At 42.5% G+C, this 18,794-nt stretch overlaps 1 protein-coding gene across 8 annotated transcripts in view; it reads left to right on the forward strand.

Annotated features, from left to right (window-relative positions):
- EBF1 (EBF transcription factor 1) overlaps positions 1-18,794 on the forward strand; it is a 312,968-nt gene that overhangs the window by 268,617 nt on the left and 25,557 nt on the right. For all 8 annotated transcript variants that reach the window (XM_069953297.1, XM_069953328.1, XM_069953313.1 and 5 more), the window contains exon 10: positions 2,515-2,641. In XM_069953297.1, the coding sequence (XP_069809398.1) occupies positions 2,515-2,641 (127 nt within the window). The remainder of the gene's footprint in view (positions 1-2,514; positions 2,642-18,794) is intronic.

Here is an 18,794-nt window from a genome sequence, read left to right on the forward strand (position 1 = left end):
TATATACCACAAGCCATACAAGATAAAAAGTTTACTTTCCACCATTGTCCTTCTACAATGATATTTTTAAAATAAGAAAAAAAGAAATGGTTGGAGGATGACACAGACATTGTATAAGAACAGCGCAGTTAATCATTGTCTCCTCTTGGCGGAAAAAAAAACGAAGGGAATCGCCTTGTGTTCCCAGTCAGTGTGAAATCTTTGTCAGGATTGCATTCAGGAATCCCCACCTGGCAGGACAATACCCAGACGTGTGAAGACAGCGAGGGAGCGAGGGTCTGATCCAACCGGGAGGCAAAGTGCAAAAATCCGACATTATAGCGAGCTTTAAAGAGAACTCCTTATAATTTCTGGGATTTGAGAACTGTGCCTAGCGCCATTGTTATCCGACACATTACACGTGTTGAGGTCGCGGCTCTGGTACATTTACTACAATAAAAAAAAAGAGGCGGCTAATGAGATTCAGAGCTCTGAAATTCTGACGTTTTAGGGACACGGAGCGCTGGAGATGTGGGCTAATTGATACATTTGGGTTTTCCTGGCTTCTGCTGACCCCCTGCCTATCCTGTTTCACATGTGGTTGCAATCCTCATTCTTCACGGTGAAACTTGAGATTCATCTCTCGGCTGTTCTCACACCGTCAGATTCCACTGTAGATTAGTTGACACTTTTTACTGTTCGATGAGGACAATTCTATCTTATATCCCTTTAAAAGACACGTATTCTGCCGCTAGAATTGCTTTCTAAGACACTCCATTGTTGGTCTAATACAAGACCGCCCATCGATGGAGAAACTTGTTGGATTAGAAGGCAACCATGAATTCCTCATTGGGTTTTCACTGTAGGCTTCTTCTATCCACATCAGTTACTCCAATCCAGTCAATCAAACAATGCATTATAATTCCCAGATAATATCCGATCTGTTTTTTCTTTTTCAAGTAAGACCAGTTGTACTTACACCATTATGGGATTGGCCATTGTTAGCTCTATAGTGTAATGTCTCTATCGAGAAGAATGGTCATGGTGGTAGAGGTTGTTATCAAGTTGAAGACCAAATATGTTGGTATCCAATGGATTCAGACTAGGTAAATCTCAAGTAAGTTTGAGTTTACCCAAGCGTTTGGCATTCAACTCCCAGTGGCTGGAGAAGTTAGATACAGCCCCAGGGCACAAACTTGTACACAGCCTATTGTCTGAATCCAACTTCTCCAGCAACCAAGGAAAAAAAAGGAATCAAATGCTGAAGGTTTGCTCTTCTCTAGCTCAGACTGGAGAATTACTGAAAAACACTGCTTTGCTAAGGATATGTTTCCAGGTTCCGGGTTTCTTTATCCAGTTCTTAAAGCTAAGAATGGATATAAGGGGGATTGCCTGTGAAAGACATGGATACTCTATCTACTGGTTAGAGGATGAGTGGTGGAGGTCCAGTCATGGTGGAGGTCCAGTCATGGTCCTCCTGTTTGAGTAGAGCAGTGATTGGACATAGAAGCTCCAACTTCATTCAAATTTATGGTCAGGACTCGTGTTGTATTCCATTTTCTTCATCCATCCCTTAGAGCATCAGCACACATGTCCAACCTCTGCTTTTACCCCCATTTCTTGTGATTGGTGGAGAATCCCATCATTTGGGCCACCACTGAACACACACATTTCCTAGGAAAACCCCTTATACTGTATTTATGATCCGTTGTAAGCTTCAAAACTGCATCAAAAACCTGACCGTGGGAACACGCTTTAAGTGCATCTGTTCATTGAAGGCCACATTTTTTTTGTGACCTTCATTTTTTGGGATGCCCCCCTCCCCTTCAGATTGGCTATTTATCCCCTATTCTGTGAATAGGGAATGACATTTAATTTTTGGATCATTCCTTTAAATGATGAAGTCTTAGTCTTGCCTGACAGCTAGTTTATTGAGCTCCTCAACCTGTGGCTCTCCAGCTGTACACAAGTACAAGCAAAAGTACAACTCCCATCATGCCCTGACAGCCACAGACTGCCGTTACATGATAGGAGTTGTACTGTCGCAACAGCTGGAGAGCCAACGATTAGGGAACATGGATGTATACAGTAAGCTCCCCCTAGTGGTAACTACAGGTAACCCGAATTCATAACTTTACCCCAAGTCTATGCAAGTGTTATATAGTTCTATACGTTATATGTTCTATATGTTATATAGTACTACATCAAAATGGAGCTGTAAGATACATGAAGAAATTAATCAGAACATATTGATGCACTTATATGATGTAAGACAATCCCTTTAACACACTATAAACAAACCTTCAACTCCAGCACGGTATTAAAGTTAGACTGTCTTAAAACGTGTGGTATCACTATCACTTTTGTGCCTGAGGTATTTTGTCATCGATTCCCACATGTTACATAGAAAACCTGACAAGTTAATTGCGTCTTTTGTGCCTTTGTTTACTAGGATGTGTCACCGAGACGTTACGAGAACTGGAAACATACAACTATCCCTTCATTGGCTTATTGTAATTTGCTTTGTTTCTGCAGTTAATCACACCTCATGCCATCCGCGTGCAGACCCCTCCCCGACATATCCCCGGAGTGGTGGAAGTTACATTATCCTACAAATCCAAGCAGTTCTGCAAAGGAACACCTGGGAGATTCATATACACAGGTAGGCTTCATGTCTTATGTGCCCCCATTGTGGATATCCTAGTCGTGTGACCTGCTTGTCACTAGGGGTAGACAAACCGTCCATAACGTATAACAGCGATGTGAAGCAGGCACTTGTTCTGTAACCGGCGCAGTCTGCCCTTGGCTGTTCCCTCTTAATAACTGATCAGCCAGGAAATAGAGATCAATCATAGAGGAGCTGAGGCCAACACAAACATATCGACAAACACAAAGCCAATAACAGCCCCATGCAGAAACTTCATTCATCATCCCAGCGAGAAGACTCAGGAGAGAATAAACCCATCGCCAGCTACTGTCTGGGAGACTGCGATGAGGCTCCGAAGTCAGTGCATCGCCCCCGCTGCCGAACCATTTCACTGCCGAGGGGAGGATGAGCTTTATGATATTATAGTGTTATAAGACCTATAAGAACAAAAATTTTGCAATTTTTTTTTGTATCCTTGTTTTCCTGGACTCCATAGGGTTGCATCCAACCTCATCAAATGCTGAATGATCGATTGAGTTGCACTAATCTCTTTTTATAACATTTTATAGAATAGGAATAGGAATGATGTATTTAAGGTAATGGACGTAAAAAGTTTAACAGGTGGCCATAGGCACCAGTAGTCACACCAGATCTATGAGGCCTAAAGGTCTTCATACACAATAGACGTGTCAGCTATACCCAAGAAATTAAGGCCGATCAGCTAGATTGGCGCTCGTTTTCTGAGCATGTTACACAGCTCGATTATCCTTTAGCAAGGGCTGCACAGACATCGTTAACGGTGTCCGTGCAGTCTCCTGATCTATAATGAATAGTTCTTAGCCAAGCAAACACTGGGCCAACAGCTATGCTATGTGTATGGGTACCTTTAAGGGGTTAATAACTTTGCACCTAAATTTGGCTAGGTTCACTCACCGTATATTTCAGGCAGTATTTGGTCCTCATGTCAGGTCCTCATAGCAACCAAAACCAGGAGTGGATTGAAAGCACAGAAAGGCTCTGTTCACATAATGTTGTAATTGAGTGGATGGCCGTCATTTAATAGAAAATATTTGCTGTTATCTTAAAAAAACAGCTGTTGTATTGAAATAATGGCAGTTATTTACCGTTATATGGCGGCCATCCACTCAATTTCACCATTGTGTGAACAGATCCTTTCTGTGTTTTTAATCCACTCCTGGTTTTGGTTGCAATGAGGACCTGAGATGAGGACCAAATACTGCCTGAAATATACTGTGTGTGAACCCAGCCCAAATATGTATTGGGGCCTCGTCACTCTTCCCTCAACATATGATGTCATGGGAAAGAAGGATTGGGCATGTTGAGTTACTCTCTAGGAGAGGACTTTAGCAGTGGCTTATTTTCCGTCTATCTATTCCCAACACATGAAGGTTCGGCCAAGTAAAAGGGGACATCCAAAGTAATAGCTGTCAACCAAACCTTTAAAGAACCCATGTTGTATGTTTTGATTATGTTTTGCATATTTAGGTTTTTACCACTTCTCGACTTTAACGTTACTTGATATTCGTTAACATTACGTTATTTTAGCAATTCGATGCTTCTGGGCTAATATTCAGCTGACATGATCTCTATCGGTTCCCTTATTATTAATCACAGATGACACTTGTATTTTAAAGATACCTTCCCGTAGGTTAAAGAAGGGTTAATGCCCTTCACCTCCTTTTTTTATTTTATTTTTTTTTATTCCAGATGAATTAGAGCCTTAACCCGAGTCCCCCACTCTTTAAAGTAATCAGAAAATTTATAGAGCAGCGGATAAAATAATAAAAAAAAGGTTGTAGGGATATCGACCCCTTGAAAATAATAACACGACTCATCTGTAGGAAGAAGAAAAATGAAGCAGTGGAAAAGGGGGGGGGGGGTGCGTCTGGTGCGTGCTGCTGTGTGTATTGATCCGGAGGACAGAAGCACACGTTCTTCTTCTCATTAGCTCTTGGCTCCATGGTCTTGTTACATGGACACCGCAGCGCTCAGAAGGAGGTGGAGAGGGGGGTGGAAGGAAGGATCGCAGCCTCTGACCAAGAAATAGGAAACAGATCCGAAAGCAGTCATGGCCAAACTCACTGTCACCTTCCCACTGTGACAGGACGGCTCCTTTTTCATCCTCGCTGACTTGACATAGGGGTAATTATACCGCTGACATCCGAACAGCCATTTCCCAGTGGATGAAGCCCCCTGGAATATGTGTCCATCACTCCGGAGGAGACCTGGCCTTTTGCAAGGGTCAATGAATAATTGAAGGTTGGCACCGGGTAAATGCACTTTTGGTGCTTGTTTAAGAATTTGGGCCTATTTGACCAACTGTACGATAACCAATTAAAGTATAGGTGTCATTCTACGAGTATAGTAAGCTACAGACCTTATAGTTAGGGATCGTAATCTAAATTGAGAGAATTATGGAAGAAACTGCCTATAGTATATGGACAGAACATGCCAAGTGCATGAGGATATTGCCCTGGTTTACCTGGCCATCCACACAACTATCTCCTGATCCCTTCATACATAGGAACATTAGGCTTAGACCTGCATGCATATGTTCTGAATGGAGAATATATCCAACTGGCTGGTGCTTCTTTCCTTTGAAATCATCTGTTACGGAAAATCAGGGAGGCCACCATCACATTAGATGGTCAGTGGGTTCAATCTACATGTCTAGGCCATGTTCACACATGGTATGAGACCAGCTGCTCTGTGACCCGGTTGGGTCACAGAACAGCCGGTGTCACAGAAGATCATTTCTCTTGATTTGGGATGTGGGTGCATCCTTGTGCGCTCGCATGCCAATTCACTGATGCACACAATGGAGCCGCACGCTCCATTGTGTGAACTGACATGTATATGCGGATGCGGGGCCATAGTCTACTACTCTGTAAAATCTAGCCTAATGATCCCCAAAGCTATATGGGCCCTGATATTTTTTCAAGATTTAGCTAATGCTCATATCCATATCACTTTACAGGCCCATAAATCCACATTTAAGAATCTAACATTCAGATGCAAGACTTCTCCAGCCAAGGGTGGGCATGGGCCTTGTGGACTTCAGGTTAGGCTCATCTCTAGTAATGACTATATCAGCTAAGAAGGGATGGTTGGCCCACGGATTGTATGGCCTTTGGTCCTACAAGGGTTGGGAAAGGGTGAACGCACGGAAGTGTCAGGGCTTCTCATCCCATATTGGGGCAGTCTGGGTGTTATTGTAGGTTTGACTATGAAACCTGTAATGTATATATTAGCAAAGAAGGGGAAACCGACCCATGGGTCGTATTGCCTTTGGTCCTACAAGGGATTCAAAAGGGTGACGGCAAAGTTTAAATTTTCCTTGAGAACCTCTTCAAGAGATTGAAACTGGTGAATGTCAGGTAGATAGCTTAGCATATTTTCCATATTAGTTCTGTTTTCAAGTATTTCATTGGGTTTGCTGCCAAAGATCCTCTAGACCAGGGGGGTTAAACTCACAACAATCCAGCTGTTGCAAAACTACAATTCCCATCATGCCTGGACAGCCAAAGCTTTAGCTTTGGCTGTCCAGGCATGATGGGAATTGTAGTTTTGCAACAGCTGGAGGGACGCAAGTTTAACACCTGTTCTCTAGACCCTCAGATTCTTGAATGGGGCCCACCACATATATCAACAAAAGTTGCTATTTTTCCACTTGAAATGAGTTCCTATTCCATTCTAGTCTTCAACCCTTCGCTACCTGCATCACCCGGCCGTCCTTCTCTCACCCGAAATCTGCAGCTGTTTCCTACACCGGGCACCTTGGCCCCGTTCTCCTGTAGTACCGGAGCTCACAAAGCTCACAAATCAGGAGCGGCCCCTTTACAAGTGTCACAGACACAGCTGCCGCCTTTAGTCGCAGGTTGAAAAACTTAAAAAACCAAATTTGGTTCCTTTTCCAAACAAGCCACAAACCTCAATCTACACTTAACTTCCAAAAATGTGAAATTTATGAGGAGAGAAAGCAATAAAACGGTTACAATCTGGCGTTTGGTCCCTGTCTGTCGGCTCCCAGCTGCCCCTTCTCTCGCAGAATGTGACTGCCTTGAGTTTATTAAAGGTTTTACCACTTCTCACTTCTGCTTTCTGCTAAATGGCGAGGATAAAACATCTAACTGCCTGGAGAGTTGTCTGTGTCACAGCGTGCACATCTGTCTGCTGCCGCCACCGCCGCGGCCAGAGATATAGGGACGGCATCTGAAGAGGCTTCTACTACACGCAAAGAAAATGGCCTCAATCTGCTATGGATCTGCTCACTGCTGGCGTGTGATATAGCCGTTCAGCCCTTTCCCGGGTCATAACTATTACTCTCACCAAAGCTTTATAAAGACAGGTTTAAAGACTGGTGAAGCAAAGAGTTCCAATGAGTTACTATGTGCTGCCTCACCGGTCCTCAGGTTGTGTGTAGTATTGCAGGTCAGCACCATTCACTCCAATAGAGCTGTATTGCAATACCAGACCTAACCCACGATAGGGTGGAAGGTTATAAGTCACTAGGGTCTGTTGGCTCTGGCACTCCTGCCATGGTTTCCATCAAGTCTTTCATGACCTGATGGGCCGAATAGCAACTTGTTTCTCCCCTGATTCTACCATGGGACTATGAGGAGCATTGTTCTTTACTGCCTCTCCAGCAGGGAATCAGTAGGGCCACTACCAGACACTTCATGTAATCCTATTCTAGGCCATGTTCACATGGCGTATAACACCGGACGTTCTGCGACCCTGTGTTACTAAAGATCATTCCGGCCGGTACTGCAGTTCCAGCAGGATGATCTTCGTTTCTGGTGAATTCGGATGCGGGCGCACCTGTGTGTGCCCGCATCCCAATTCACTGTTGCACACAATGGAGCGTGTGGCCGGAGCCGCACGCTCCATTGTGTGAACTGATATGTTCTGTGCGGCCGCTATTCAATGAATAGCAGCCGCTGAAAACTGACATGTCAGTTTTTTGTGCGGCCGGATGAAATCCCGGACAGGGCGTATACTATGGGGGCAGATTTATCAAACATGGCGTAAAGAAAAACTGGCTCAGTTGCCCCTAGCAACCAATCAGATTCCCCCTTTCATTTTCCAAAGAGTCTGTGAGGAATGAAAGGTGGAATCTGACTGGTTGCTAGGGGCAACTTAGCCAGTTTCACTTTACACCATGTTTGATAAATCTCCCCCTATGTGTATACGCTCCGGCCGGCATTGCATTCACTCAAATAGAACGTATGATTTCTGTAAATCACAACCGTTGTTGCAAATTGCAATAATGGCCGTGAATTATGCAAAACATGCGTTGTGTGAACATAGCCTATTAGGCTAATATACATGTATCCAGAGAACCCCAACAACTACAGATCATTGTATCCTTGTATACTGTAGAGCAAAGAGAAACTTTAAAGCAAATCTAAACCACCATAGCCCCCCCCCCCCCCAACCGCCAACAACGTTTTCTAGTCTTGAACGGTCTAGGGTCCGTCCGTCTCCTGGGGCCGGTATTCTGGCTAAGAACAACTTTCATTCAAGCAGTCAGTGAGGTGGGATGTCAGTGAGGTGTCAGTGAGGCGGGGCCTAGAAAAAAGACAGAGAGAGAGAGGCGCTGCAAGCCTAGGGAACAGACACTGTTGGCCCCGCCTCATTGACACCCCGCTGTGCCGCTTGAATAAAAGTTGTTTTTAACCAGAATACCAACCCCAGGAGACAGGCAGACCCCTGGACCGGACATGCCCTAATGAAGGCTAAAAAAAGGTGAAATAGGTACAAGAAGCAAAACAAATACTCTCTGCAGAGGGCGTCCTGGTTGGATCCTACTGTGACAACGCAGTGTTCTTCACGTCACATTGTTTATGATGAAGTCTTATAGTCGGCTGGGACCCAACTGAAGCATCATGGGATGGGGATGCAGAAATGTGTCTCGCCTTAATGTGTAAAAGCCCAATTTGCACCATGGAGGAAATGCTAGTAAATGGAGAGAGTAGTAAAGGCGCCCTTACCACCCTATGTAGGTGAAGCAGATAAATTGGCGCGTCATATGTTTCTGGGAACAAAGCTGAAGATGACGGTTTAATGATTTCACGTCAGACGCGACCGACGCTGATTAGTATCCGGGTAATTGAGGACCCAACTATAGACGACTAACACAGGCAGACACCCAGACTTCCACTTATCCAGCTTGGTGCCAGTGCCGAGGGGTTAAACAAGGTGTGCAGACAAGGAAATATGCCCTCCATTACATGTGTCTCTAGCATGTACCGCTGTGTATTCTCACCGCCACGCAGACACTTTCAAAGGCCTCAATATATCGTGTCAGTCTTCCACTTTAAACCTCAGAAGCATTACTTCTGATTATTTAGCTTTTAAGTGTCTGCTCTGCGCTTCGTTCTGGGGGAGATGAGATCCAGGAATCAGAAATCAATGCTAATATAATCAGGAAACTGTGGAAGATGCTTCCTCGTGTTACAGAGGCTCCGACATCAGGCCATTATATATATCACCGGGCCTGGAGGACGGGGAGGGAGACCACACCGCTGATGTCAGGATGGGCTGCAAGGTTGGGAACGCGCCAGGAGCTTCTTACAATGTAGCAGAGATGAATTGTCGCTTACACCTTGTGCGTCGTAAGTGTCCGTAAATTCCTGGACAGTCCGTAAAAAATTGTGACTATACTGTAGTTCTCATCATTTTCCAGCTCATAACAGATCGTAGAAGTATATTAGTTATAGAAGTATATTACCAGTTATTATTTAAAGGGATTATCCAGCACAATTCTTTTTCAGTTTCTGAAGGTTATATAGATTTGTAATTTACTTCTATTTAGAAATCTAAAGTCTTCCCATACTTATCAGCTGCTGTATGTCCTGCAGGAAGTGGTGTATTCTTTCCAGTCTGACACAGTGCTCTCTGCTGCCACCTCTGTCCATGTCAGGAACTTTCCAGAGCAGTAGAGGTTTTCTATGGGGATTTGCTGCTGCTCTGAACATGAACAGAGGTGGCAGCAGAGAGCACTGTGTCAGACTGGAAAGAATACATCACTTCCTGCAGGACATACAGCAGCTAATAAGTACTGGAAGACTGGAGATTTTTAAATAGAAGTATAATACAAATCTATACAACTTTCTGACACCAGTTGATTTAAACATTTTTTTTTGCTGGATAACTCTTCAATATGGTTTTCTGTATTAGTTACCTGTTGGCCCATGTATAATCACGAATAACGAATGACAGACTGGGCTCAGTGCTATATGTTACAGTACAACATAGGAAGCTACAAAATGTAAAAGTGCTGTGTAGAAAAGTGTTAGAATGTAAGGATATGTTCCCATGTAGGACTACTGGGTGTATAATCATGCCAGATCACATAAGGTTTAGTAAATCTGGACCCTCCCCTTCGAATTCAAAATAATTAAGTAGGAAAAAATTACACCACAAAATAGGTAAAGTGTCCTGTGTCATGAGGTATATATAGGCGGTTCAATAGTTATTTATTGTCTAAAAGTCCCATACAAATACAAAAAACCCACAAAGAACACCAACATGTTTTGGGATATGCTAGTAACCCTTCCTCAGGGTTAGCTGGACGGTTGGCTATTTTGTTTTGTTTTTTGTTGATTTTGTATAATAGGTGTATACTTGTAAACGAAACTAAGAGAGGAATTTATTAAAGAGGACCTGTCACCCCCCGTGCCGGGGTGACAGGCTCCCGACCCCCGTTACAGCCCCCGATACTCACCTGATCCCGCCGGGTCCCGCTTCCTGAGCCGGTCGGGTCACGGAGATATCAGCGCCCGAAGCCCGGCGCGCGCGCTGACAGGAGAGTCTGATGCTCATAGAGAATGAATGGGGAGTCCGATGCTCCGTCATTCTCTATGGGCATCGGACTCTCCTGTGAGCTCGCGCGCCGGGCTTCGGGCGCTGATATCTCCGTGACCCGACCGGCTCAGGAAGCGGGACCCGGCGGGATCAGGTGAGTATAGAGGGCTGTAACGGGGTCGGGAGCCTGTCACGGGGCGGGGGGTGACAGGTCTCCTTTAAGTGTGTACACCTGCTTTTTGGTGTAACAAAGTCACAAATTGTGAGCAATTGTGAGAGTATTCGATACAATACAGTCCCCAATCTATGGCTTTCCAACCTTTGCAGTACTACAGCTCCCAGCATTCCCTGACAGCTTTTGATGTAGGCAAACTGTAAATAATAGGCCGGTTTTCCCCCCACCTGTGGCTCTCCAACTGTTGCAAAACTACAACTCCCAGTATGCCCTGATAGCCTACAGGATGAGTAAACTATATAGTTTATGCCGTAGTTCCCCAACCCTTGGTTTCCCAGCTGTTGTACAGCTACAACTCCCAGCATTCACTTTGATGCTCACTTCAGACCACTATGTGACCATCTACATCATGGCGGTACCAGGACACGGAACATGTTTTGGTTAGGGCTTCCTGGCAACATGGCAACATCATCTCTGAGCCAATTTGCACTAGAACCGCAAACTTTTTCCAGGGCATGATGGGAGTTGTAGTCTTGTGATTGTTAGGGGATCACTGGTGCATAGTATAAGTTTACTATGCAGAGAGAGAAAACATGATTTGCTGTAGATCTGGCCCCAGCCATACACAACCAATAGATTTAGTCTAGTGCAGGGGTAGGAACCTTGGCTCTCCAGTTGTTGCAAAACTACAACTCCCATCATGCCTGGACAGCCAAAGCTTTAGCTTTGGCTGTCCAGGCATGGTGGGAGTTGTAGTTTTGCAACAGCTGAAGAGTCAACGTTTCCTACCCCTGATCCAGCGCCACCTAATGGCAGCACCGTTTCATTCCAGCAATGCTTCCTCCTTGCCTATAGGTGGCAGTATATCAAAGTAAAGACATGACCTTGTATAGTATTAACCGTGACGCCTTCTAGGAAACTAATCTCCGCTCCTTTCTTAGAAAATATTGTTACATGGCGTCAAACGAAAGTTACGCTCCTTGCGAGCGCGGACTGCAAGGTGATATATCTTGGGAGGTGGAAGTGTAAAGCGAGAAATACATTTATTCTGTAGATAATCTTTCAGGGAGCGTACGCCTTGCTGGGAGCCAGTAAACCATCAGCGGCTTGTTACCCGCTCAGAACAGAGTAATATGTATTGTCGCTCAGCAATTGTGCTGCTGCAATTCACCCCCTCTCTGTCTGACAGTGTTTATCTAAAATACTTTCCCCGCCGAGCGTTCTGGTTCCAGCAAACCATGTCTTATTGGGCGACCTTTTCATTCCCGGCGAGAAGGGCCGAGCGCGTCAGATAAAAGCGACCAGGCAGAGAACAGGAGAAACGCCGGTTACAAAAATCGGAGCATGATTGAAAACAAGATGTGTTAAATCAATGCTCTTTATCGCCTGCCTGTTTTCTGGCAATTGCTGCTCTCAGCTCATTCAGAGCACAAACGAGATGATAAAAGTAGTGTCAGAGAAACTCGCCGGGGTACGGGGGACGCAGACCTGTTTATCACACACGCTCCATGCATCTCCACTCCTGTCCCTGATAACCGGCATTGTCACAACTCCCAGACAGAATGGTGATGAACAATTACAAGAGGAAAGGTGACTGGGGAGAAGGGGGCTGACGGGGGAGACGACGGGCTCAGCGGCAGAGGGAGTACATAGAGGGATGGATGCAGAGATAGATAGATAGATAGATAGATAGATAGATAGGAGATAGATAGATAGATAGATAGATAGATAGATAGATAATAGATAGATAGATAGATAGATAGATAGAAGATAGATAGATAGATAGATAGATAGATAGATAGATAGGAGATAGATATATAGAAGATAGATATAATATAGATAGATAGATAGATAGATAGATAGATAGATAGATAGATAATATTAGAAGATAGAGATAGATAGATAGATAGGAGATAGATAGATAGATAGATAGATATATAGATAGATAGATAGATAGATAGATAGATAGATAGATAGATAATAAATGGATAGATAGATAGATAGATAGATAATATTAGAAGATAGAGATAGATAGATAGATAGATAGATAGATAGATAATAAATGGATAGATAGATAGAAAGATAGATAATATATGAATAGATAGATAATAGATAGATACATAGAATAAATTAATAGATAGATAGATAGATAGGAGATAGATGATAAATGGATAGATAGATAGATAGATAGATAGATAGATAGATAATAAATGGATAGATAGATAGATAATATATGAAAAGATAGATAATAGATAGATACATAGAATAAATTAATAGATAGATACACACACACTGTTAGCTAGTTAATAAATGGACAGAAAGAGTCAAGATAGATACATACAAAGAAAGATCAAATAATAACAATTCCTTTATTTGAATAGCGCAAACTTTTTCCACAGCACTGTACATACAGTAGCTCGTTATCATTCCAATTGGTCCTTGTCCCCACAATGTAAATACCAAATTCACTATCAGTATTTTGAAGAAAGAAAGAAAGATAGATAATAGATTGATAGATAGATAGATAACAGATAGATAGATAGATAGATAGATAGATAGATAGATAGGAGATAGATAGATAGATAGATAGATAGATAGATAGATAGATAGGAGATAGATAGATAGATAGATAGATAGATAGATAGATAGATAGATTAATACATAACAGATAGATAGATAGATAGATAGATAGATAGATAAGAGATAGATAGGAGATAGATAGATAGATAGATAGATAGATAGATAGATAATAGATTGATAGATAGATAGATAACAGATAGATAGATAGATAGATAGATAGGAGATAGATAGATAGATAGATAGATAGATAGATAGATAGGAGATAGATAGATAGATAGATAGATAGATAGATTAATACATAACAGATAGATAGATAGATAGATAGATAGATAGTATCTATCTATCTATCTATCTATCTATCTATCTATCTAACAGAAAGCTGTATGATATACCCAAGGTGAATAGAGTGCAAGCATCATGACCTTGACCCTTACAATAAGAAAATGCAGGGGGAAAAAACAGGCAGCACTTTAAGAGTCTTCAGATGCAGAGGAGTAGACTTTTATTAAGAAGTAAGTGGCACTTATGGTCTAGTAAATGTCCACTTCTCCGCATTTGAAAATTCTTGGAGTGCTAACTGTGGTGTTTTATTTATTTTATTTTTTTTTTGGAGAGACTATAAATGGATGGATGGAAATACAGAATAAATAAATGAATATACATAGAAACAAACAGACATTAGATAAAGATAGCAATTAGATTAGATAGCGATAGATAGATAGATAGATAGATAGATAGATAGATAGATAATAGATAGATAGATAGATAGATAGATAGATAGATAATAGATAGATAGATAGATAGATAGGAGATCGATAGATAGGAGATAGATAATAGATAGATAGGAGATAGATAGATAGATAGATAGATAGATAGGAGATAGATAGATAGATAGATAGAAGATAGATAGATAGATAGATAGGAGATAGATAGATAGATAGATAGATAGATAGATAGATAGATAGGAGATAGATAGATAGATAGATAGATAGATAGATAGATAGAAGATAGATAGATAGATAGATAGATAGATAGATAGATAGATAGATAGGAGATCGATAGATAGGAGATAGATAGGAGATAGATAGGAGATAGATAGATTGATAGATAGATAGGAGATCGATAGATAGGAGATAGATAATAGATAGATAGGAGATAGATAGATAGACAGATAGATAGATAGATAGATAGATAGATAGATAGATAGATAGATAGATAGATAGATAGGAGATAGATAGATAGGAGATAGAAGATAGATAGATAGATAGATAGATAGATAGATAGATAGATAGATAGATAGGAGATAGAAGATAGATAATAGATAGATAGATAGATAGATAGATAGATAGATAGATAGATAGATAGATAGAAGATAGATAGGAGATAGATAGATAGATAGATAGATAGATAGGAGATATTGCCACTAGTCACAAGACTGAAATCCCAAGTAAGTGGAAAACTATTGCTCAATTCCCAGTGCAGTGAGAACATTAGCAGATAGATATACTCCCTATTCCCAGATTGCTGCGCCGCCGCGTTTTATGACACAGAAGAGGTCCCAGATGATTGTTCATTGATCTCTCTATAGATTCCTCTGTTTCTCCTGAGCATTAAGCTCACTTATCTCCTGGTGTCTACTCAATATGGATTCTGAAACTTAACAGCAAAACTTTCTTGTCGTGCAGGGAAGGGGGGGGGGGGTCTTACTTTTATTTTGTTAAAATTGACTTAGAGTAAAGATGAATGTCCCCCCTCCCCATCTCCCCCCCCCCCCCCAAGCCATCATTTTCCAGTTATCAGATGCCAACATAATCATCCACTGATGGCTTCAGGAGTTTTCTCTTCGTATCACTTTTAGTTGTAGTTTTTAAAGGAATTAATGGCTCCAAAATGTGGTTGTTTTCTCTGAATTCCCAAAGTGGCTTTAGCGGCAATCTATGGGAAGAATACAAGGTGTATTGTGGGAGACGGAACAGGTAATATTGTCTAAAATAATATTAACCATTGCAGTTCCCGAGATGAGAGAACCATGCTAAACATCGATCCTGTATATCGTATGAACATAGCCATTATGGAAGAATATGGATATAAGAGAGGGTATACGTAACATAAAGGAAGACCACACAGCGGGGGGGTCCAACACTTGTTTATTGGGGGCAATTACCTGTACAGGAAAAAATGCAAAAGGGTGGGGACCTGACCAGAAAGGTCATTATTTATTATAAATATTATTTATTTATTAAAATTGGATATGTATCTGATTGGTGGGGGTCCAACTGCTAGGACCCCTACCGATTATGAGATCATAGAGAGTAAAAGAAGCAACAGGCAGACAGGCACATTGCTGCTTCATTTACTTACAGCACAAGAGACCCCTCTTCTCCTTTTAGTTAGGGGTCTGCCCATGGGGACCTCCAATGATTATGAGATCATGCATAGTGAATGGACAGATGGCTGAATATCCATGGTGACTAGTGGACTGGGGGCCCATTTAGAGCAGCACAAGAAACCCTTTACTTCCTGATTGGTGGAGGTCTGCCAATGGGGAGCTCCAACAATCGGGAGATCATACATAGTGAATGGAGAGTTGGCCAAGTATGAAAGCTAGCTGGGGGGTCCACTCAGTGCACAATGGACCCCTGTTCTCCTGATGGGTGGAGGTCTGCCTATGGGGACTTCCAACAATCATGAGATCATACATACTGAGTAGAGAGATGACCAAGTATGAAGGCTAGATGGTGGGTCTACTGAGTGCACAAGAGACCCCTGTTCTCCTGATGGGTGGAGTTCTGCCCATGGAGACCTCCAGCAATCATGAGATCATAGATACTTATTAGGAAGATGGACAGACGGCTGAGTATGCACAGTGACTGGAGGACCACTTAGGGAACAAGGAACCATTTATCTCCTGATTGGTTCAGGTCTGCCAAAGGGGACCTCCAATAATCATGAGATCATACATAATGAATTGAGAAGTGGCCACATATACAGACTAGCTGGGGGGTCCACTGAGGATACAAGGCACCCCTTTTCTTCTGATGGGTTCAGGTCTGCCTATAGGCACTTCCAATGATCATGAGATCATGCATAGTGAACGGAGAGATGGCAGAGTATGAAGGTCTATTGAGGGTACAAGGCAATCCCTGTACTCCTGATAGATGGGGGGACCCCAATCGATCACAAGTAAAGAGTAGATGGAGCAAGGGCTGAGCATGCATGATGCTGCTCCATTCACTCAGGACACAACAGACTCTAATCTTGGTTGGACTCCCACTGAGCAGATACCTGTCTAGGGGATATTAACACTGAAATGGCCCCTTTAAGTGGGTACAAAGGGGTAAAATTTATCAAACATGGTGTAAAGTAGAATATGCTCAGTTGCACCTAGCAACCAATCAGATTCCACCTTTCATTTTCCAAAGAATCTGTGAGGAATGAAAAGTGGAATCTAGGGATGGTCCAAACCTGCCGAGGTTCGGGTTCGTATGAAGCCGAACGCTCGGCATCAGATTCCCGCTGTCTGTCCGCTCTGTGGAGCGGGCGGATACAGTGGGAGTAACGCCTGGAAAACTGGGATACAGCCTATGGCTATGGCTGTATCCCAGTTTTCCAGGCGGTCCTCCCGCTGGACCCGCCCGATCCACTGAGCGGGCAGACAGCGGGAATCATTACCGAGGGTTCGGGTTCGCACGAACCCGAACCGAACTCGGTTCGGACCATCCCTAGTGGAATCTGATTGGTTTCTAGGGGAAACTGAGCCAGTTCTACTTTACAACATGTTTGATAAATCTCTCCCAAGGCCTTTAATTCTTGGGGGGCAAAACTTAGCACCATATTCAGGAACCAAGCTTGATCTTTTCGGTGGTGCCCCCTCACATTAATATATAACACTGAATGTTTTTACAAACACATAAAGAAAATTTCTACTCTACTAACACAGCCTCGGCGATATGACTAAATACTTCCAAAACTCAAAAGTCCCGAAGACCTATTCACCCTCACAAAATCAACCAACGCGTCTCCGGCCAATTATACCTCGGAGCTGTTGTGGGATATCGTAGTAAATGTTTCAAAACCATTTTCTATAAAAAAAAAAAAATACAAAAAAAAAAGTTTCGCCAAGTTTTCAGTACTTATCTTGATGGCTGCGCATTCACAGAAGTAATTATTGGCTTTTTACTCACCTATGTGAAGTATTGTATTCTGTAAATGGATTTGTGGCCACTTTACCAGAAACGTATTTTTTTTATATATATATTCCTCGCTTCCATTCTTTTTTTTTTTTTATTTAACTCTTTTTTTTTTCTTCTTTTTACATATGAAAGTATGAGCTGTCAATCAGACGACTTTAAGGATTATTTCTTTCGCAGAAATGATTGATCGCCATTTAGATTTTCCCGTTGACAAGTTAAAGGATTTTATTGGTGTAATTATGCTCTTGCACTCAGTCTCTTTCAATTTAAATGTCCTTTTAAAAAAAAAAAAAATACGGAGAATTCTCTACCTGTCGGCGGAGAGAGAGAGAGGGGGCAGTGAGACTGGGGAGGGATGCTACAACGCCTTCCATTACCACAGGGTCAATTAGAATCTCACACAATTTCACTAATAATCCCTTTTTACATCGGAGAGAACTGAATTCATTGAAGCTCTTGTGATTCTTAATAGATGGACAAATGCGGGGAGGGAAAGTGATGGGGAGAGTGCGCCAATCCATGGAATCATGCTAAATAGTAGATGAGATAAATGATCCCTATCAGCTGTCAGTGACACGGATCCTCTTCACGCCAATGGAGGAGGCAATAACTCCTACGTGCCTATTGTCCTGGAGGAACACTGCTTTATGGGGGACCATAGTAGGAGAACATTGCTGGGTATAGCCATGACTTCTTAGGTTGTGTTCACATACGTCTAACGGAAAGCTTTATAGTGATCAGTTGCAGTCACTAGACCAGAGATGGGGAACCTTCGGCCCTCCAGCTTTTGCAAAATTACAATTCCCATCATGCCTGGACAGCCAAAGCTTTAGCTGGACCCTCCATTGGGTCATGTGTATTCAAAATGCATACCCAGCCTTGAATCCAGTGTAATAGAGTTTAAAGGATGGAGAGAGGAGAGAGCAGGGGGCTATGTATTTCTATGAAGCCTAAAAGACAGTATGAATAGAGATGAGTAAATCTTCAAAAAATAGTCTGGGGCCGATTTACTTATTAAAGAGTTTTTCAGTAACTTTTGGTATGTCATCGGATATGTCAAAAGTTACTGATCGCACCAGGTCTCACTCCTGTGAACCTAAGGGGAAATGCACAGCAGCTCGCTAAACTCAGCCCCACTTGTTCACTCCATAGACTATAATGAAGCGAGGAAGTTAGAGACTAAGATCCCACCGGGCCTTAGGAGTGAGACCCGATGTAATCGGTAACATTTGACACGTCTGATGATATATTAAAGTTACTCCTACTAAAAGTAAATAGTCCATTGGTTTAGATTGGGCTGGGTGCACAGGTCCTTGTCCAGGGCAGAGGCATAGCTACCATAGAGGCAGACCACGCGACTGCTATGGGGCCCGTATGGCAGGTTAAGTGT

The sequence above is a fragment of the Dendropsophus ebraccatus genome, chromosome 1 (genome assembly GCF_027789765.1).
Source record: "Dendropsophus ebraccatus isolate aDenEbr1 chromosome 1, aDenEbr1.pat, whole genome shotgun sequence".
NCBI lineage: Eukaryota > Metazoa > Chordata > Amphibia > Anura > Hylidae > Dendropsophus > Dendropsophus ebraccatus.